Source organism: Bombyx mandarina, chromosome A1 (assembly GCF_030267445.1).
Source record: "Bombyx mandarina strain Sakado chromosome A1, ASM3026744v2".
NCBI classification, from domain to species: domain Eukaryota; kingdom Metazoa; phylum Arthropoda; class Insecta; order Lepidoptera; family Bombycidae; genus Bombyx; species Bombyx mandarina.
Window position 1 is genome coordinate 14,822,729 of NC_143234.1, and position 23,509 is coordinate 14,846,237.

Below are 23,509 nucleotides of genomic sequence, written 5' to 3' on the forward strand. Positions count from 1 at the left end.
CTTTTATAAAAGATGCGATTTGGCAACATTATTGTTTAATTTTAATTTTGGAAACATTCTCTCAAAAATATTTAAATAATACATTTAATAGTTTAAAGATAACATCCATTATAATATAATTAAAAGCACACGTTCACACTTTATTTCAGTCTTCGCTTAGTAACCGTACGATAGCATATCGATAACACCATAATAATATATCGATTCGATTGTATCGATTTTTCGAAACGTTATTTTTTTTTCTCTACCAAATTCAACATAGAATTCTTTTCCGTGGTAAGGTTACCGGAACACATACAAGTACATAGAACGATTAACATCTTTAACAAAGATACACACTCTGGTAGGGGGTCTAACCCGGACCCCAGGGTACTGTAGCCACGGACCATTCCCACCAGGCCGAGGGCACGATCAAACAAAAGTTATAATATATTGTACAGAAGCTCAATATTCTTAGACACCAAGTGCACTTATTATTTACAAGAGGCGCCCCGCAGGTTCGCCTTAGTGAAATTTCTAAGTTAGGGAGAATGACACACGAAGCATTTTCCCAAGAGTTGTGTCACTCTCGGATCCATAAATATATATCTGGATTTACAGACAGAGACAGAAAACTACAAAGTCGAAATCAGCCGACTGCCTCTTTCCAAAGGTGCGATGTGCAATATTTATCGCCGGGTACTGTACAGTCTTTGACGTTTATTTATATTATTATATATATTAACTAATCTTTTTTGCGGATAGCTAAATCTTTACTGCACAATTCGTGCTATATATTCGCTGAATTAATCAAGCATTAGAACGTTAGGATATCAATAGATCGACACCTTTATTGTTACGTCGTCCGTTCCTCGAAGGGTCATTACCAGTGGTCGGAGTAGGTAGATTGATTTTATATACTTGCGTCAACATATTACAATACGGACATGCCATTTTATTCACAATGATTATTTTTTTAAATTGAAAAAAAAGATATTTTTAATCCTCATCGGATACAATTTCTATATTTATGAGATAAAGTGACTACGTTTGACGTCAACGACCTTAAATCAATCTACCTACTCCGACCTCTAGTCATTACAAGTACGACGGGTAAAAGTAAAAAAGTGTCCGCTAAGCTAATTAAGATGGCGCCACAGTAGCAAGTGGAAAGACTTAAATAACAGCACCGTAAAATATCACACCTCACTCCGTTTAAAGCTGCTATATTCATATAATTTCCACTTTCTACACTAGCGCTATTTCGGCGATACTTCCAATAATAATTCGCTATTTACAAGCGGACGCTTTTTCAACTTGTCCCCTGTACAAGATGGCGCTCCTTACCTCTTATAATTACAAGTTAAATAAACATTACTTTTACGTTTTGTGTCAAAGTTTATAGGACTTATATTACAGAAAAGTGAACGGGGAAACCATATCGAGGGGTGAAAGGCGATTTGCTTTAAGCGACATTTATCTTTGTATTTAAAAGTGTTTTTTATTCAGTATTAAGCATACTTTCATTGTGTTTTGGTAATCAACAAAGTGTACTTACTAGTGATGGTAGTCAAAATTCGACTATTATTTATTGAAATTATAACTTTGAACATTATTATGGTTCTATTGTCAAAGACTTATTTTACTTCCTATAATCACAGATGTCGCCAAGACTACTCTTTAGACAAATAATAATAAAGACAAACAATATTAAAGTATTCTCAATTTGACCACAGACTTTAAACAATAACAAAAGTTTGACATTAAACGAAGAGTATATATGCGTTAGTGTGTGTGTTTGTGTGTCAAATACACGATAGTGTGTCATGTTTCTTTTATTGATTTAATGTATTTTTAAGCGCAATTTAAAAAAAAATATTAGCATTCTGCACTCCCTCTCTATATTCTCTAGAAGTGTGAGAAATTTCATACACAATTTTCGTAAAAGGGCTACAATGTTTTTGCTTCACGTATTAATATATAGATTCTCTCTCTCCCCCCTCTCTCTCTAAATGGCTCTCTTATGAAATTGCAAAAATGTCGCTTAAATTAAATAGCCTTTTGCCCGTCGATATAGATTCTCTCTTTCTCTCTCTATCTCCCTTTCTCTTCTCTTGTGAAATTGCAAAAAAATGTCGCTTAAAATTCAACTACCCTCTCACCCGTCGACGTTATCCTCGTATCGTATTGGTGCGTGGGAGTGGTGTGTGGTAGTGGAGCCGGCGCGGCGGACTAGAGCAGGGGGCGTCCGCCGCCGGCCGCGTGCAGCCGTCAGTGCAGCTCGTAGGTGCTGGTGACGCGCGTGCTCGCGAACTGCTCGCGCCCGACGCGCCTGCCGTTCACCAGCAGCAGCGTCGGGTTGTTGACGCGGATCGACTTGAACTCGTAGCTCTGCGAATTTCATTTATTAACCTTTTAACCGCCGTTTAGGTCACCGCTGCCCTACGCGGCGCACTGATGTAATTAGGTCGATATTAAGGCGCCGGATTATCTAGTAAGCTATGGGAAAGACGAATCCGAAGATGCTGAGATTAAATCTATTTCTAAGAGAACTAAGTCAGTTCACGTTGTCATATCTATGAGGTCCAGTAGTTACTACGGAGCTTTCGTCTGAGCCTTTGTAAAAAAAAAAAGTACTAAACACTCACGGCCAATTCGGATGCGTGTTTGTGTACGGTCAGTACTGGTTCCGGTATAGTCACGCAGTCTCCAATGATGGCTCCCCGACCCGAGGCCCAGTTGTAGACGGTGACGCAGGCGCACTGCATGCCCTGACCAACGATTGCGAACGAACTGCGGAGGAATTACAACATCGGTCAAAAAAAATTTCGCTGCCTATGCTGATAGCCTTGAGAGGCTATATCAGCGTTACCCTAGCGTGTAGGTGAGCTCTCGGGGCTGAAACCGGAGTGTTACTAGCACTGGCCTTAGCAAGAGCAGTGCTTGGCAGAATCTACCACCGGTTTTTTTGTGGAAAACTTTGTTTTCCTACCTACGCTGATAGCCTTGAGAGGCTATATCAGCGTAACCTTAACAATTACACTTTCGCACAATCTACCACCGGATCGGAAAGACGACCCACTGAGAGGATCCGGCGAGAAACTCAGTGGGCTGTGTCTGTGGGTTAATTAGCTCGTCGAGCCCTTCGTCGCTAGCGAGACTATTCGAGATGATCAGCTGGGCCGTATGCTCGTCAGTTACAAGGACCACAAAAAAATAGGAAGGCTACCTTTGCTTAGATAAATAATACCTCTATCTATCATTACAATCGTTTTCAACGCATATACACTTATTGCATCATTATAGTGGAATCTCTATATTGATACGTGAAGAAAAAACTTTGTACCCCACACTTATCGAAAATATAGAAAAGGAGTGTAGAATGCTAATATTGTTTTAAAAAATATACACAAAAAATATATTAAATCTCAAAACATTACACACACTACCATTTATTTGACATACACACGCATATATGAGTCGACTATTATCAAAGGCGGCAATCTGACTTTTGGACAATGATTGGTAAATCAGAAAAACGAATTATTGACTTTGTATTCCATTGGCAGTCACAAAACTCTTCGGAACGACATCTTAGATAAATAACAGGTTAACTATTAACCTTTATTTAATGCAGGTTTTGAACCGTATTCTTTGAAGGAGACGATTATATTCAAATAAATCTGTATTGACATATCAATAAAAATTTTTTGTCCAAATGTACAGATTGCCGCCTTTGATAATAGACGACTCATATACTCCTTTGTTTATTGTTGAAGTCTGTGGTCAAATTCAGAATAGATTAATATTGTTTGTCTTCAATATTATTTATCTATAGTATAATGTAGCCTTGGCGAAATCTGTTGTTATAGAGGTCTATGGTTAGTCTTTGACCGTAGACCCTTAATGTGTTCAAACCTATAATTTAAATTAATGATGGTCGAATTTCGACTACCAGGCGACTACGAGTAATAATTGAATATGCAATGAAAAATGAAAAATGAATGAAAATGTTCAGGAAATGAAAAAAACTGATTATTTTCTAAAGCAGTGTAAAATTTAAAATAATAACTTTTGAGATATATTTTAGTGTTAATTAGCAATTGAACATTACTGGAATTATTATAAAATGGCTGTAGGTAAGCCTCAAAACTACATGTACATGAAAAAACTATTTGACAAAATATGCGACATGTGCCCTTTTCGAAATTGCATATTCAATTATTATATATTCTGCTGTTGAAGTGTAATTCCTTACAAAGGCACAGCATTTTCATTGTGAATGGAGCCAACGACTCTTCCTAATATGACTTTTCCTTCATTGAGTCCCTCGTGCAAGTCTTCCAACCGACACAGCTCTAGGGTCACGTTGCGACGACCACCGAATGTGTGCAAACCTTCTGGGCTGTATATTCCTAGCATCTTCTCGTCTATCGACTGAAAATTATAAAAAAATTAAAAATTCTAAGGTAGGGTCAGCAGAAAAAATAATGTTTAATTCCCAAAAAAAAATTAAGGTCTATGTGCAGCAGTGGACGTCTGTGGGCTGATGGAATGGAATAGAAAAATACAAACACTAACCTGTACCATCTGTGTCAGCTTCTTAACTTTAATCTTTCCTTTAGTTCGTACTAATTCATTTGTTTCGTTTAAATATTGTTTTAACTTTTGGAGTTCCAACTGCGGTGGTTCCCACGGGGGATCCAAACGACACGCATATTCAAAGTTTTCTAATGCTTCATCGTATATTTCGTCATATTTCAAGGCCTGTAAAAATCAATGTTGAACTAATGGATTACAATAATAAAATACCGAACAAGAAATTTGAGCAGCTCTTGGTAGTTTTCCAATTACAGCACAAGAGCGCATTATGCGGCATAATGCTCAACGTTGAATGTTCCAACTACAGCAACGCTTCGCACAATCGAGCACTCTCAAAAGTACTGCTCTCGCGTGATACTCGCAATCGATACCGACTCAGTGACAGAAAATTGACAAGTGTTTTTTCTTTAGGTTGGCATTGATCGAAATTTTGTTTATATTATCGTTAGTAATATTATTTAATGTTGAAAAAAATTGTAAGGCTTTCGTTTCGTCGTAGTTTCTTAGAAATAATCAATGTTAATTAAAACTGTGCTAACTTAGCGCACTCTGCTGATGCATTTGAAAACTAATTCACGTTCCAATTAAGCTTCAGCATAATTCGGCATTGTGCGTCACTGAGTCGCATTATGCTCTGTAATTGGAAAACTACCTGTATTTGTGTGTAATTTTGCTAAACTTAAACAATTTGAATCGCGACGACTTATGTGTCATGTGTCCACTGACATTTGTGTTTGTTCAGAATTACAAAATTTTGTGACTTTGAAGACTACTGCAGTATGCGTCCATTAACATTTTTACTTGCTAAGTTATTTCAGGCCAAACTGTTTATTATATTATTTATTTTTTCATTTGATATACTTAGTTCTTAAAAATTCACCTTCATATAAAATTTTATTCGAAAATGGTTTTTATTCGTTAATTCAAAATAGAGATTTTACACCTAGCAGATTTTGGTTTGACAGCGCAGATCGTCGCACATTCCATCGACTCTAAACAGGAATACTCGATAAGCAGTCACAGCAAAATATAGACAGATTGGTAGTACCTATCCATCCATTATAATCTATTTATAAATAGAAGAGAACTCACAATAGCTTTATTGTAGTACAAATCTGGCTGCCCCTTAGCAACAGGATCAGCCCAAGCTTGCCTATATGCTGTCATGCATAATTTCAGAATTGCTGGATCTTGGGAGACCATGAAGAACTGGCATAATAAAGCATTCCCTAATACCGTCCATGATATACCGTCTTTTGTGTCCTGAGATACAGCCTCCTTTGCAAGTTCAACACTTGTGCCAATCGCATTGGTGGAATCAGAACGTTTTCTGTCACCACCTTCTTGTCTCAAAATGATTGACAGACAACGTAGTGAGAGTCGATTCCTTTCCTGTAAAATGTATTTTTTTATTTCACAACCTCTTTACATTGTGTGTATAGTCCCCGGCACGTAACTTGGCAAGAGTCGTTAGATGCGCAGAAGTCGTTTTTTAGGTATCTTTGGTTGTCAAGCGGGACGCGGGGAAAGACGTAGCACCGTTCCGAGCGCGCGATTGGTGAGTCAGTCGAACCTCCCCTCCCGCACCGCATCCACGTTCCGTTCACTCCCGATTACATATGCGCATACTAAAGTTGTAGGAAACCCTTTGTTTTAATTGAGTTTTTGTTACGAGTTGTTAATATTGTTTTAAATTTAGTTTTTGTTAAGTGTTATTGTTTTAAATTTGTTTGCAATGCTAGGACCAAATATTTATGTCCATAATATTACGGTTTTACATAACAATAAAACCGATATTATGTGCCGAGAAGGAAAACATACAGCATTGTATTATGAAGAAGCAGTGTGTACTTAGCTTAAATTCCTTGTCTATGTCCAACCATAGACAGTCAATTTAGTTCCATCTTTAGCCGCTAGGTGCTGCCAGCAAGTATAAAGGAAGCGCAGCCATCTTTGATCTTCATAGTCTTCACCAGGAAGAACTTCCTGCAATGCTGTATGTTTTCCTTCTCGGCACATAATATCGGTTTTATTGTTATGTAAAACCGTAATATTGATGTGCCTTTGGAAAACATACAGCATTGTATTATGAAGACGTGTTTGTTATCTGCTGGTGAAATTATTAAGCACAACGCTATGATGAAATAGGTAAGCTATAATAAAATTATGAAGCGCAATGATAATGTTCATAATTTATATAATTATTAAATCGAAAAAACACAGTTGTTAACTTCCATGTTAATTCAATAATTAAAAAATATTTATAAGTTTGTAATAAACATTTTATCTTGTATATACAAGAAAATGTATAAATTGTATAAATGATGTATATACATCATGTAGGTGTAAATGTTTTGAAAAAAAGAATCGTGAGGATCTTTAGGAAGTTCTATTATTCGGAAATAATTATTGTAAACGTTTGGATGATTTGCATTTGCCTCTAGAAAGTATTTCGTCTATTGGTTCATTACCAATCCATCTCAGAGGCTACTGCTGATCTACAACTTCTTAGATATGGGTTGATGCCACTACCTCGTAAGGTTGAACGAAGACCAGTTTCCAATTACAGTACGGTATGCCGCTTTTGTGACAACACACATAGTTAGAAAAAAGTCCTTACGAATCTTACTGGGCATGTCTTTAGTTTCATGTTTAGAAAGCACTTATGCAGATTATTGACGAAAATGGATTTTAATTTTAGACCCAATGACTGGTATCAGAAAGATGTTTTTCTCTGTTAAATGTTGAGCAAAGTAAGATCATTAACTCTGCGTCCAGTAGCCAGCAACATGGTTGTTGGTGTCCTTCAAGCTACCTTGAGGCGTGATCTGGTGGTGGCTGGGTTTGAAGAAAACCAATTTAGAACTATTCTCGGATCTCATGTGAATGGGACTATACTTAGTAAAGTTGTAATAAGTAGTTGAATTTTGTTTAGTTATTCCGATGGCTTTTTTAGAATAGCAATTTTTATTAGAGAGCTTGAGAATGTTCGCTGTCCTACATGTATGTTGCCCACAGAAAGTCGACAGCGCTGCTTTATGCAGAAGGATTGTTTTATAGGCAAAATTTTCTTTTTGGAAAAGAAAAAAGAATTTGGCAACATCTGCAGACTTAGGATCAATTTTAAATCTGTAGCACCATATGCACCATCTTCTAGTCGCTGGTAAGTATGCTGGCAAAGTGGATTGACACCAGCTAATTTTAAATAAATCTTCTCCTGTGTAGACCAGTCTATTATTTGTACAACCTCCCCCCCCCCTTTCTAAGCTTTCAGGGTTAATGTTTACCCTGTGGAGGAGGCAGGTTTTGGATTTCGTGCGCGTTATCTAGCGTTCGGGATCTGAGGGCTTGGAACCCAAATGCTTTCGCTCAGTCTGGGAACTCTACCAGGTAGGTTCCCTAGACACTTGAAGTGAGTCAGTACTCTGGGGAGAAGGTTGAGAGGAGGAATTCTCCATGCTAGTTGCATCCTCTACGGTCTGCTGAAGGTATCCAATCTTGGTCGGCGAATGGGTTTATATCCGGATGACCCCACTTTCGAAAAACGTTTGTGGTCACTTGTGGTAAAAAGTGCCATTTCGCAGGTTGATTTCCTCGTGATAGCCTGTCGGTTACGATGTTGTATCTCCCCGAGAGATTATAAGCTGACAGTTATCTTGAACTTATCGCTTAGGTTTAAAGATCGAAAGGTCAACGCTAGTGAAATACTTTCAGATTCATTTTGATTGTCACTACCATTGCAAATAGCTCTATTGTGGCTGAGCCGTTTCAGTTGTTGAGCTGACCATAGACAGGACGTTAATATTTTGTCTAATTGTAACCCCTACCCATGTCCGAAGCTTCCGTTGCCAGGAAATGGTTGGTTTTGTGTCTCGGCAATGTTTGACATGTGACTCCGTGTCAGCACTGCATTTGTAACCCCTACACATGTCCGAAGCTTCCGTTGCCAGGAAATGGTTGGTTTTGTGTATCGGCAATGTCTGAGATGGGGCTCCGCGTCAGTGCTGCATTTAATTGTTAACACATGTAGGATGGCCCGTTTTTACGGGGGTGTTTTTTCTTGAAACTTCGCAAGAATTTTCAAGTTCGCAATTTGCAAGTTAGCATAGATTGATGTAATTCCGTCAGAGTTTGAGCTAGGATGTTGTTGAGTGGCCACTTTATTTCTCGCAATTTTCCATCGAATCCCTAAACATGTCATCTCTTGAACCAGTGTACTAATTGATTTTTTGTAAGGCTGACTTGGCAGCCCAAATAATCCAAGAGCTTTACAGCTATGTGGCCTGAAGACTCAACTTGGACTTCTTTTGATGGACCAGGTGGAATTTGCGTAGGTGGGATAACACTCAACATCCCTTTGCACGCAATGTCTCCGCGACAGAGCATGCTATGCAAGCAAAAAAGGTGTATTTGTCTTCATGGACCAAAAAAGTCGCGTAGGTAGGTTAACATTTGACTTCCCTATGTACGTAAGGTCTTCGCGACCGAGCATGGTATGGGAGCAAAAACGTTTATTTGTTTTGGTGAAACAAGATCAAGTCGTGTAGGTAAGCTAGCACTTTCGATTTTGCACGCAATGCCTCCGCGACCGAGCATGCTACGGAAGCAAAAAGGTTTATTTGTCTTCAAGGACCAAAAAAGTCGCGTAGGTACGTTAACATTTGACTTCCCTATGTACGCAAGGTCTCCGCGACCGAGCATGCTATGGGAACAAAAACGTTTATTTGTCTTGGTGAAACAAGATTAAGTCGTGTAGGTAAGCTAGCACTCGACTTTGCACGCAATATCTCCGCGACCGAGCGACCGAGCACCCTATATAATGGAAATTGACATGCCAGCCCAGATAATCCAAAAGCTTCACAGCTTCTGCAGCCTGAAGTTTCAACTTGGATTTGTTTTGGTCGACCAAAAGGAAGTCGTCTAGGTAGACTAGCACTCGAGTTCCTTTTGCACGCAAGGTCTCTGCGACTCAGCATGTTATGGAAGCAAAAAAGGTTAATCCAAAAGCTTCACAGCTTCTGCAGCCTGAAGTTTCAACTTGGATTTGTCTTGGTCGACCAAAAGGAAGTCGTCTAGGTAGACACTAGCACTCGAGTTCCCTTTGCACGCAAGGTCTCTGCGACCCGCATGTTATAGAAGCAAAAAAGGTGTGGCTCTGAAGCCAGACCGAAGGGTAGGCATGTCATTTCATACTAACTCATAAGAAGGTACCGATTCCTTCCTGAAGGTACTGATACTGGTACCTTGGTACTGATCCTCAAGAAGTATCGACGAAATTTTGCGACTGATACTAGAAAAATATTCTTGAGAAATGTTTAATTCTATCATCCAGTCCCCTGGGTGGAGAAAGTTTGGTACCGAGGTGTCCGAAAACAGTTACGTGTTTTATCTTTACGACCTTGTTCAACTCTCGAAGATCGAAAATTGGACGCATTGATCCGTCGCTTTTCTTACGCAGAATTTTTTTTTTTTTTTTTGTTATTTGGTAACCATACATGGTTTACAAATTATTACAATTTTGGTGGCACTCAGTGCCTCCCGTCGGTGTCTTCAATTGCCCCCCTCTGGATTGTGCCAGATGTTACGGACTATGATTGTTTATAATGTTTGGCTTGCCTTTTGTACGAGGTCGTGACAAATAGGATTGTAGCCCTCCGAGGGACTGAATAGATTTCAATTTAGTATTATCAAACAAAAGATTCCTCAATGAGTAGTGCGTTGGCAACAGGATACTTTGTTAGAGACCACGGAAATTAAACTTTGACGTCTTATTTCTATCCATACAGCCCTTTTTTCCGTATACAATTTAAAACGCTTTTACGGGTAACTTGTACGACGGAGACGATTTGCCAAAGTTTTCAGTAATCATGTTACAAAGATTATTAGTTTAAATCTGTTGTGTTTTTGTCAAAATTTCCGTATTGACGAGATCAATTTGTTTACAACAATTTTCGTTACATTCAATTGTTACACACAGTTGATGCATTATTAGATTTACAACGTCACTGACCTGGTGGGATAACGAGCCGATTCGAAGATCGACCGTTACCTTTGAATCCCGTCGTTTCTTACGCAGAGACTCCTTTTGTTCTTTTTCGCTTGACGAGCTGTTCGAACGCAAGGCGTCTCCATCGCGTCTCGCCTGGACATCTTCCCTCTCGGAAATTATGGAGCTTGACTCAACATCACCTCCAACAGATGACGCGTGATTCATGGCGTCCGATGATAGGATTGGTAAATAATACTCGTAATGATTGCAAAATAACACTCATAGAAACACAAAATAAATATTTTTTGCAATTAATAAGAAGTCGAATAAATATTTGTGGATTTGCGACTTCACAGTACGAAAGTACACAACGCTATGAAGATCAAAGATGGCTGCGCTTCCTTTATACTTGCTGGCAGCACCTAGCGGCTAAAGATGGAACTAAATTGACTGTCTATGGTTGGACATAGACAAGGAATTTAAGCTAAGTACACACTGCTTCTTCATAATACAATGCTGTATGTTTTCCAAAGGCACATCAATATAGTCGATTCAGTCACTGAGCGTTTTATTGTTTACGCCAGTGACGACAGCGACTCTTCGTTATGTCGAGGATGAGGAGCCAATTCCTTCCACCAGCTCAGGTGCTACCATAAATTGAATCCAAGGGGTAGCACTATTAGAAAATGATTTTGACGACGGCGACACATAATTTTTAATATTAAGTATATTCTTCGAGAACTCGGCATTAAGCAGCGTCTTTCGGCGCTCGTGCATGGGCGCATACTATGATTTTTTGGACATGTCTCTCGGCGAGGAAATGGCTCCATAGAGCGCCTTGTCGTTCAGGGAAAAGTAGAAGGCACCAGACCGCGTGGAAGGGTGCCCATACGATGGACCGACCAGATCAAGTCGGCAGTTGGCGGCTGTTTGCATGAGTGTACCAGGCTCACCACAAACCGCGAGGAGTGGCGATTGCTCGTGAGACGCATAACATCTGCACACACCAATGATACCGGATGGCGACCACGACCGCTTTGACAAGAGTGATACGACATACGATACGATATTTTTTTAAATACTCTTCTTAACTTCTAATTGTATTTTATTTATAACACCTAATACACTTCACGAATTCCACTCTTTTGTTTAACTTTCTTCCAAGCACACAGGCTCAAAAATTAAAAATAAAATAAAATTAAATTAAATTATATGCGGGCAATCAAAGTGACCATTTTTTTGTTCCAATGTGCACTATGCGCGACATTACCCCCCACCAAAACCTTGCCAACTTACGTGCCGCTTACTATACCTTATTGTATATATAATTGGCTGGAACTCTCTTGCCTAAAATTCAATTAAAATCTGTAGCACATTATCTACTCACATGTTTCAAAGCAGCTTCAAAGCTGGCTTTAGCCTCTTTAACATTCATATTCTTCCAATAACATTCGCCAAGTTCATTCCAAGCATCCACCATGTGAGGATTCCACTTTACTGCTTTGCTGAGGCAATGTGTTGCTCTTGCATCATATGTTGGACTAATATTATAGCAACGTCCTTTAAGGTACAAGAACTGGGCTCTCGATGCTGATGGTATTTGTGCATCTGATAAAAATAGGAAAATATATTATCAAGAAAGCAGTATTTGTGGAGTGCTGACAGTCATATGTTAATATTCATAGAAATAATCTGTAATTGTGTTCTTACATGGCCACCTGACCATGGATAATCTGTATAAAATGAAGATCAATACTTTCAACATCTGTTTCACATTGGTCAATTGTCTTTTCCTGGTGAAATGTTGTCATTTGCTGCTACTACTTCACTCTACTGAAGAAATGTAGCTCTGATACTGAACACCTATTGAAATATTAATAGAAGCTTATTGGTGGTAGGTGTATTCAGGGTCATAGAACAGACTGGGTACATAGCAATGTCCTGCCATTTCTGCAGATTCAAAAAACGATATAGCTAATACATTGTTTGAAATTGTTTGACATTTGCTTATATTATAATGTCCATGGACTTCATTTCAGCATATTACTATTATGCATGATTACTTATACCAATAAATTAATTTAAGATATACTATTTGAAATACAAACCATCTATGGATTCAAACTTTTCTAGGAGTAGATTTTTCTTTTCCTCAACTTGCTTATTTTTTTCTGCAGCCATACTAATTGGTTGATTTTCAAAAAACAAGTTTCGAAACCTATATAATTCTTCTAGTTCTTTCTGGAAGATAAACTCTTAACTTATATTTTAAGTATTAACAAATTTTACGGTATAAACTTTTTCGACCCTTACTATTGATCAGATTTGGTATTACTATTTGTTGACCTATTAACCTGTTTTAGACTATCCAATTTAGCTATTAATGGTTTTTTATTAATGGTATTTACTATTTTGTTAATCTATACTGAATCAAAGCTTCAACCACAATGAGTAAGAGTTCAGCATATTGTAGCATAAATATTTATATTTCAATCAAATATTTGTATAAATACATTCAACTGTGCACTTAGTAGCTACATAAATTAATTTATTTAACTCTTTATGGCACATAAATGAAGAAGGCCAATACCTAAATTATATTTTCTCATACATCAATTTAGAAACTCTTCCAAGGTTTTCTACAATTACATGTTACTGCTTTCCTAACATGAGGAGCAGCAGCTCTTTCATCTAATTTCCTGCCTATCCTTGGTCCTAGCCTTCTCTTTAATCCTTATCTTGTAAGTGGCCTGTGGGTTCTTATTGAACTCCTGAACTGAACCTCTGTGTATTTCAGTCATAAAACAATCATGTGATATAGAATATGTTGTGGAACTTCAAATGAGATTTCTGTGGGTAGTAGCAAATTGAGGTACCTATATACCTTGGTCAGCATCAGATGAATCATGAGTTTCATGCACCAATATGCTATACCCAATCTTCTCTCTACCTAATTGCTGGTAGCCCAATGAGCTATTCCAACTACGCCTGGACTCGCTAGTCAGAAGCGTATCTTTAGTATTTCTTATCGATATTTATTCGAACTTATAGAAGACCATTATTATGACCATATACCATTATTATGACCTATTTACAGTTTTAAGCTGTTAAACCGTGTAGTTTTCCACTAAAAACTCAAATTACTTATCATATGTGAATAGATTAAACTATTTTGTAATATTGCAGAAGTTTAAATGCATTGAAAAATAGTAAAATAAGAACAGATGTCGAGTATTGTACCGATAGATTATCCAGGACTTCTGCAACATTTTCTATTATATCAGCTTCCACTTCTGATTCCGACATTCTGACACTCAAACCTATATCAACTTATTACTAAATTTGTTAAGTCCTGTGTGAAACAGTGATAGTCTCTTTTAATTTAGAATGTATTGAACGAAATCTCAGACGAAATGTGAAAAAAATAAACAAAATTTTCGTTCTTCATAGATTACACCGATTTCGATTGATAATTATTTCATTAGTATGATCTGTGTACGGTTCAAAAATAATTTTATTCTTGACTTTTTGGCGGGAACGCGAGGAGTGCAGTTGTGTGATTTGTTTTATTTTGTCTATTTAGTGTTTCTTCGGGTTTAAATGTGTAATAATGGTGGTTTATTAACTATTTAATATCTGTGAAAGTGCACAAATGTGGGAAAATGAAACAAAGCTGCTGGACGTAACTTCTCGGGTTCCTCCAAAAAGTCCACTGTAAAAATCTCAGTAAATGACCACCATTTTACTGCGATTATATTTCATCCCATATCATCTCATTAAATTTCATCCCAGTTGATTAATGTCTCAAATCAATCATCTTCATTTCATTTCACTCCATATTATCATTTTTCATAAAATTAAGAATATAAATTAAAATAAGACATGACTTAAAGGTCTTAGATACCAGGTCACAAAATCTCTTAAAAAAATATATATATTCTTGTCAGCTGCTCCATGTGAGAAGCGAAGTGGTGTTAATTGTTATATTTCGTCATTTCTGGGGATTTAAATTATGGCTTATAAAATATTTAACTTCTATGAAAGCATACAAGTATGGGAAAATGAAATGAATGAAAAATCAGTGGACATGGCTACTCGGACATCGAAGTGTCAATTAATTATATAATTTACTGCGGGATTTACTGAGTATTTTATCTTTTCTAACAGTAAATGTTAATATGACGGTCATAAGTTTCTCTTTCATTCCACTTTTCCTATGAAAGATACCTTTTCGATCTGCATTTAAGGTAAGTTCCCATTGCCTGTCTAATGGACGTTTCAAACATAAAAAAACACTGACATGCGAAAACGTCAAATAAATGTCAAATATAACGCGAAATTCTGGAAAAGATCTGAATTTTAAAATTACGTTTATGATTTACATAACTAAAACGATACGAATAGTGCCACAAACACAATAATTACCACAAAAGATGAAAACAGGAGTAGCATACGGAATAGTCGCTAGTTCGAAAACACGTGTGAGATGTGTATTTTGTGGAGTACACATACCAAAAGCTACGAAATGTATCGAACAACACACAAATGGAGTAAAACACCGAGAGAACATAGAATTAATGAATGAAAACGCTATCGCCCTAATTAGTGATGCGTTATATTGTCGACCCTGTATGATTAACATCCCCGAGGACTATTCAATCACTAAACATATCGAGATGGAAGATCACGCAAACTGGATAGCTGCAATTGACGACCTTACTGACGGTGAGTTTATATCAATCGACTCTTATCTCTGCTCGGAGACCGACAACGTTCACTGCGAGGTCTGCAGCATGAATATCGTCTGCACGCTACAAAATATCCAAAATCATGTAAATGAGTTTAGTCACAGAGCGAACATTATGGAGAGACTCAAGCCACTTAATGCTGTATTCTGTTCTGATGACAATGAAGATGCATGGTGCAAACTATGCGATGTGTACATCGTAAACACTGTTCAGAGTATACTTGAACACATTGATGATGATGAAGAACATATACAGTTGCTGGCCAGGCTCGAAGATATTGCAGAGGTTCACAATTTAAATATTGACAGTTACTTAATGAATGAACATGAAAATAACGCTTTTTGCAATAAATGTAACATTGAAATAGTCTGTAATGTGGAAAATATTGAAGAACACATAAATTCTAATTCACATCTAAATAATATAATAGTTTATTAAGGATCTTACTGACTATTGAAATTGGAATGCCAACATTACATCAATTTTGAAATCTTTTTTTTTACTACATGACTTGAATCTTGTAAGGATAATCGTTCAATGATAATTTCTATTAGACAGTTTTGCTCTCACAAAAAATTTACTTTGAAAGGAATAAAAAAATACTTTTGTTTAGAACGAATACATCTCTTTAAAAATGTTATTTGTGTATTAATTTACTGTTACTAGAATTTAAGAAGACATTTAAAATGAAAAAATATTGATTGATATCACAAATTAGTTATTGCACAATTTAACTTAGTACAATTCATAAGCCCATTATTACAACTAGAAACATACAGTATTATAGTTTAAAAATTATCTCAAAACAAACAGAGATTATTTATAGTTTGTTCCCAAACTGTTCTAAAGCTAAAACACAAACAACTATACTAGAGATATTGTTGATAAAAATACTTTCTCTTCTATTTAGCTTAGAAATTGTATCTTACAATATTTAACTGGATACCTGGAGACCACTTAAATTGGATAGTAAATTACATCACTTTTAAATGTGAGCAAACAACTGAAATCCAATTATAACCTGATTTTAATATTTACTTATATTTGTCTTTATCCTGTCATATACTATCTTACCTATACCTATCTATCTAATCTGGCGAATCGTGCATGAATCCTTTTATTTTGGCTGACCAATTTTTAATAGTAGGCAAAAGTGCTTTTGTAAGTTCAGTGGATGCTGATTAATTATTTTATTCAAGTTACAGCATTCCTGAACGTTGTCAGCACTTAAAATTCTTTAGCAAAAATCAGATATTCTATTCTAATTCACTTGATTACTAACTTAACACTGATCATCACCTCCAATAATTATTTAAGTTAATTAGTTAATTGAAATGTTGTTCTTAGCTTTGTCAGCATTGAGAAAACTTTTAAAAATGTAAATGTAAAGTATTAAGGTCAATCTCTTGACTGTATTGTATTACTTTAGTTAGTATTCTTATGATTTTTTTCTAATTTTCTATTGTGAGTAAAGAAAAATGTTTGTAACAATTTATTTTTTCAAAATGTTTTATTCACAATATTTTTCATAATACAACACAAAATTTAATGTTAGAAACTATTAGTCACTATCTTTATTTACATGTTAATTGTAATTTTAATTTTAGATATAGAGTTACTGGTTGATTTACAAACATTAAAACTGAATGAAACTGATTTCGAGATAACTAATTCACACAAGATTGACTGCTAGTACCATAGGGATTAGATCTTCAAACATCACAAAAGTATTCACTATATAATTTGAAAAAAGAAAAGCCAAATATCTTGCACGACTAACCACATTACATTTTTAAAATTTTCTAAGCACATCACAAATTTTATTAGGAGACAACCTATTTAAACTTTCACATAAAGCAAATGATGTTAGTATGTAACAGTAATTTTTATTAGTCATAAGTCCCATAGATCTGAATTATTTCCATAACATTTATCCTTTGCCTTTGTTCTGACAATTCATATTTAAACATTTTTTCTGTTACAAGAAATTAAGAAACTTTCCATGACACAAATTTATATATTGTATTTGTTTTTATTTTATGGAAATAACATTCGTTTTCTAAATATTATGTCCGATATACAGAAAACATAATTAGCTAATAAGTAAACATAGTTAATAAATTTTCTAAGTTCTTAAAATGCCCAAAAATTTGTTTAAAAGAAACAGTACTAGAAAGAAAAACAAAATTTAATGTCATCTTAAGCAGTTTGTAATGTATTACATAATTATGAGGCCGTCAGCGCAAAAGTGGCCGAACCCACAATTTTTTTGTATTCAAGCTTATATGTATATTGGAATTTATTTAAAATATAATAATATTTGATGCAAAACCGTCCTATCCATAGTTTCTCCCATAGATAACAGATAGCTTTGTAAACATTATTTTTGCGCGTATTGTTTTTTTGCCTACTCAAATACAAATTCATGAAAATTCAAACCTAATTGCCTCCATACTGACTATGGTAAGCTTAGGCCACTTTTGCGCTGACCGCCTCATATATAATTGAAACTATACATACTCAATATCCGATATGCAATACTCAAGCAAAAATACTTATAACATGAGAGAATATGAAGAAAATGAGTTGAAAAACTGCCGAGAAGATTGATATGTTTGTACTTTGAAACAAAAGGTTAAATTCGAAACTGACCAAGCACAGTGATATAATTTTGACCTTTAGTAAGTACTTAAAAAGACGGAAATTATTAAGGAAACCGCTTAATTACCGAGATAAAACAGATTTTGTAATCCGGCCAATACGGTTTATTTAGTTGAAGATAGCGTACCTACTTTACGGAAATTCTAAATTCTGATATTTTTTTAGTTGGGCACCGATATACATTAGGTTTTTTTTTCCTTTCACCTTTTTATAAATAACACATGTTGAAACGGCATATTATTGAATTTAAAAATAAATATATGACAAAAGAATATAAATTAACTTTTATTTCCCAAAAATTTGGATATTTACTCAAACAATTAACAAAATATTAAAACCCTATTTCTACATCTTAAGTTTGAGTAGAGGCTGTCTGGCAATGAATCGTTGAATGATTGTTACGTTGAAAAAAAGGATTTTTTATTGCCATAAGTAGAACTTTTTTTTTCCTACCTAAGCTGAGAGCCTTGAGAGGCTATTTCAGCGTAACCTTAACTAGTAGGTGAGCTCACGGGGCTCAAACCTGGCGATAACTACACCGAGCACGGCTTACCATCATTTATCATGACCGTCAGTCAAGGACGCAGTAATGCCAGGGGTACACCCAAGCCGCTGCCTATTGTTGAGAACTCTCCTCAACTCATTTGAAGAAAGACGCCATAGATCTCGGAAACGGCATGAAGGAGAGTTCATACCAAAGTCGATGGGCACATTCACTCGTCATTTATTACATCTCAAATAATAATGATTTTATTAGTCATTAAATGGATAATCGTCTTCATCCTCTTCGGTAATCGCAGTCAATATTTCGTTCGATCTCATTTGAGACCTTTTCGCTATGGTTCCAGAAGGCTGAATACCCTTGACATTCTCTTCTGATGGTTCTCCTTGGATTTCTCCGTTTCTTAACTTCATCCTCTCTTCATCCAAATTGATGACTTGGTTGAGATCTTCGGAGCAACACTCAATGCGACTTATACAGTTTGTTATGTGATTTTGAAGAGTGCTGTATGTAGGTATTTAAAAAGTATATTAGTATACCAACTATTCGTGTGAATTCATTAGATATATATGCAGTGTGACTTTATCACATAGATTAAATAATGTTATTGACAGAGATACTAAATATCTCTTTTGTAACAAAGTGCATTATCATTGTCGGCAGTAGATGAACTGAAGATTCAAAACTCAATAGCCTGAAAACTTGAGTTTCTTTGATAATACTATTTTACTGACGGTAGGGCGTCTTGTGCTAGTACCATCCTGCCTATATCTGCCGCGAAGCAGTAATGCATTTCGATTTGAATGGTAGGGCAGCCGTTGTGTTGTAAAGCGGAGACTTAGACGTCAGGTCTCAAGATGGGTGGCGGAATTTACATTTTTGATGAGTACGGGCTGCAATAACCACTTAAAATTAATTGGGTCGTGAGTTTGTCCACTCAACTAAGCAACACAAAAATAAGAAGAATGAATCTAAGTCATTGGACGTTATCTTTGACTATTTTCGAAGGGGTTTTTCAAAAATATACTAACGTGATTCTGGACCGGTTTTTTCTTAATTCGTTAGTGAAATTTCTTAATCTGCCAAGTTCATCTCTCAATTTTCTATCCACGTCATCTTTGGTGAGCTCTCCGACGGGTCTCTGAGAGCGGTCAGTTATTCTGGTGTCAATAAGTCTTTCTTGTTCTAAGTTTTCTAGAAGATTCTGTTCCGTCGTCCTTAATTCCTCTTCCAAAACATTGAAGTCTTTAATGGCCTACCGATTTTAAGTTATCAATTAAAATGACGAAAATACAATTCGAATATTATTCTAAAGTGTAATATAGATAATCCTGTAGGACGTGTTAGTTAATCAGTTAGTTTGAGAGGAGCATATTTACCTCTTCTCTCTGCCAACATAGATCTTGAAATTTCAGTTGATTAGCGTGCAGTCGCCTTTTGAGAATCGAGTCTACCTTAGCGGCATAGCCCTGGGCAGCTATTGAAATTTGAATTCTCGCACCTCTAACCTGTCATAAGTCATAATTTGCTTACCAAGTATTAAGCTACACATTATAATATATATTTATTTATCTATTTCAAACCGTTTAGTATAACATTATAGAAATAATAAATAGGAACAAAAAGCAAATTAAAGTTGATCACCAATAAACACGAGTTAAAGTATTAGAAAAAACAAAAAATATATCCCAAGACTTAATGAAATATACAATAAATTAGACCGCAAGATATAAAAATCCACGGAATAAACCCAGACTAGGCATTGGGTGGCTCAATATTTAAGAAGAAAAACAATGAATTGTTGTTAAAAAAATTGGAATCTAATAAAACTCAATACAGTTTATGTAGCTATTAAGTCGTTCCGTTGCCAACATTCCTATTAATCATCAGACCAGCTCGCATAATTATCTAATAGTTCTATGAATCAAAATAAGATTAGAAGATGCCTTAACACACTCGCATGTTTTTTTTCTTTTCTTTTCTCAACCTAAGCGTTGGTAGCCTAAGGGGCTATTCCAACTACACGTGGACCGGTAGGTGAGCTCACGGACTCAACCTGAGAGAATTGTTAACAGTGGCCCTAGCAGGAGCAGTGCTTCGCAGAATCTACCCCCGGATCGGAATCGTAACACACGTAAGGTAAATAGAACGTGTCAAAATTACCTGCTGTCTTGTTATTATGGCATTTCTTAAAGATTTAAGACCAGCTTTTTTTAATGAATCACACCTGTTTTCCCAACGAGATAATGGCGAGCTCCTGAAATGCGCAACAATTGAAAATTTACAGGAAGTATATAATATGATTCAGACTGCAATCTCCATCTATAAAAATAAATTTAAAAAGAACGACTTGAAGACAAAAATGTTTCATCAATTTGCCCTAAAGTATCTAGTCTATCCTCCTATTTGCAACGCATCTATATCTACTTAAAATCATTGTAAAATTTAATATGCGTATCTGCTACTATATCATTAATTCTTTTCATACAAGCTTAAAGAATGAGGAAAAAATGCAGCAACTTAAGATACCTCCGTTTTTTTTTCTTTCTATTCGTCAATATTGAACCAGAGTCAATGTTGGCACAGGCATCTTCTATATCTAAAGTTTGCTGTTTCTTCAGAATATCCAATTCTATTCGCTTTTTCGTTTTCTCTACATTAATTATTTGCTTTTCTAATTCTGTTAACATCCTTTCAAATTTCTTTTTTTCGTTACGTAGAAAATTTTGTTCCTAGAAAAGGGAAAATTTCGAGGAAAGGTTTCGTGTCGTGTTTTATCTATATTTTAAGGGTTAAAGTAAAAATGTATCACGTTGTTTGTAAATAGGAAGCTTCAAGGTATGTGACTTTGCAGAAGAAATAAACATGTAGGTATTCGTTTATTGACCTGATCAACCGAGCGCAGTAGTTAGCAAGGTCAATAGATACCGTGATACCGCGAAATATCCTCGAGACATTACGCCATTTTGTTGTATAATGATCACTCTTCAAACTGGAGCGCATTACTTCAACGTCATATGCTATTCTATAGATATTATAATAATTTGTTAGGTTCATCATCACATTGATTGCAAAGTGCCCAACCAATCGAAGAGTATACGCTGGATTGGAATCGTTTCTAATTTCTCATTTGAAATGTTTCGGAAATGATCATTCTCGTTTAGCAGTTAATTTTTTTTACCTGAATTATAGCATCTTCAACGCTATCAGCCAAAGCACCCAGTGTCGTCAGCGCACCCTGTCTGGAGTAGATGTTCAGTTCATCATCGATTCTCCGGATCACTACTCGCAGAGCGTTGTGCTCATGTTGCAGAGCCTCGATGGATTCTTCGAGACGCTTCGCTAGATCGACAAGAACCCAACGCCACGAAGATATATCTGAAATTCTGTATTCAAGTAATAAACAAATAGCTAAACCCATTCAGTTGTTAGGTCAAGTTTTGTTTGCATCATTGCTTATGGACCTGTTCAATAAGGCACAACCAAATCATTTAATAACGCTGTTAAAGATCTAAAATTCGTTTCAAAAAGGACATGTCTATAGACAGAGATATTTATTAGGTACCCGTCTGTGTCTATACCAAACTGTTTTTTTTAATTGCTTAGATTGGTGGATGAGCTCACGGCCCACCGGCGGGTTAAGCGTTAACACCATTGTGTTAAGCGGTTAGCGGAGCCCATAGACATCTACAACGTAAATGCCGCCACCTACCTTGAGATATAAGTTCTAAGGTCTCGGTATAGTTACAACAGCTGCCCCACCCTTCAAACCGAAACGCATTACTGCTTCACGGCAGAAATAGGCAGGGTGGTTGTACCTACCCGTGCGAACTCACGAGAGTTCCTACCACCAGTAATTACGCAAATTACAATAGAGCTGCTGCTGCGAAGCGTTGTTCAATTATTTTTCCCACTTGTATTTCAAGGTGGGTTGTTTGGTCTACTTGGGACCAGGTGGTCGATGTACTCGTTTTACGACCGTCTACCGCATCCGGATATTGGACATGTTTAGTCGTTCCCTACTGCTAAATATCCTGTTTAAATGTTGATTGAAGAAGAACGTGTCAATCAATTGAGTAATTGGCAATGGGTTCATTTAATGACATTTCATTAATTAACAAAGCACCTTTTTATATTTTAGCCCTGGTGGAGAAGCTGCCGCTAACAAGCTGAGAGGAGTGAGTGAGAGGAAGCCAGAGGCAGAATGCGCTGGTCGCATCAGATACGCTCCACTCTCAACACTTTAGTCCACGTTGCTATCCACGCAGCCGTGAATAGGTAGAAGTGGCGCAGGATAACCCAGGAGAAAGTTATTAGAGGAGGCCATGACTCTCAGCCTTGAAGATTGTCGATGCGAAAGATGAGTGGCTACCGTCGCCCATAGACGCCAGCAATGCCAAGGGCAGAGCCAACCTTCTGCCTAGCGTTAAACCTACACACAGAAGACGTAGTAAAGTGATAGCGTGTAACTAAATTACCAAATTAAGAGCATTCCAGGTTTACCTTTGCTGCAAGCTTTTCTTGAACAAATACTCGTTACTTTCGTGTGCAAAGCTATTCATCATAACAAGTTCTTGCGTGTCGACCATCTGTTCAACTACGCTTTCATTCAGTTTGTCGTTAAGTGTTCTCAGGCTTTCGACATTATTGCCGGCTAGCAAATCGTCAAAAGACATCTTCCGGTGCTTGCGGCTTATTTAAATAAAATTAGAAATACGTGTATGAAATTTTTTATAAACGATCTTTTAGGTTATTTGACGTCTGTCACATTAATTTTGTCTTATAATGAGTAGTTGAAAATAGCGATTTTACTCTTTGTTGAATAATATTTAGTTTGTTATCGATAAAAAAGTATAACAGGTCGCGGAAAATTAATAATATTTAATGTTTCGTTGTTAATATTGCTATGCGCTAATTTCGAATCGGTAGACGACACTACAAATGTGTACTAGAATTTCAAGCTTTTACTATTTAGGTAAAGTGGTCGTCGTGGCCTAACGGATAAGACGTCCGGTGCATTCGTGTTGA

The 23,509-nt window shown here is 36.4% G+C and overlaps 3 protein-coding genes across 3 annotated transcripts; 1 reads left to right on the top strand and 2 right to left on the bottom strand.

Annotated features, from left to right (window-relative positions):
- Positions 1-1,645: 1,645 nt before the first annotated feature.
- Positions 1,646-14,030, bottom strand: LOC114252028 (tetratricopeptide repeat protein 5). Its single transcript, XM_028186540.2, has 8 exons — positions 13,811-14,030; positions 12,679-12,811; positions 11,958-12,178; positions 5,674-5,973; positions 4,561-4,746; positions 4,238-4,416; positions 2,628-2,772; positions 1,646-2,370 (listed from the first exon to the last, which is right to left on the bottom strand). The coding sequence occupies exons 1-8, from the start codon at positions 13,874-13,876 to the stop codon at positions 2,251-2,253; spliced, it is 1,350 nt and encodes a 449-aa protein (XP_028042341.2). The 5' UTR covers positions 13,877-14,030; the 3' UTR covers positions 1,646-2,250.
- Positions 14,031-14,885: 855 nt separating this feature from the next.
- Positions 14,886-23,182, bottom strand: LOC114244652 (tektin-2). The gene is made up of 7 exons (XM_028176904.2): positions 22,985-23,182; positions 21,663-21,867; positions 21,011-21,213; positions 20,645-20,738; positions 19,861-19,989; positions 19,513-19,736; positions 14,886-18,985 (listed from the first exon to the last, which is right to left on the bottom strand). Exons 1-7 carry the CDS (start codon positions 23,155-23,157, stop codon positions 18,733-18,735), a joined length of 1,281 nt encoding a protein of 426 aa, XP_028032705.2. The 5' UTR covers positions 23,158-23,182; the 3' UTR covers positions 14,886-18,732.
- Positions 15,004-18,257, top strand: LOC114252762 (uncharacterized). Its single transcript, XM_028187389.2, has one exon. The coding sequence runs from the start codon at positions 15,004-15,006 to the stop codon at positions 15,754-15,756; it is 753 nt and encodes a 250-aa protein (XP_028043190.1). The 3' UTR covers positions 15,757-18,257.
- Positions 23,183-23,509: the final 327 nt, after the last annotated feature.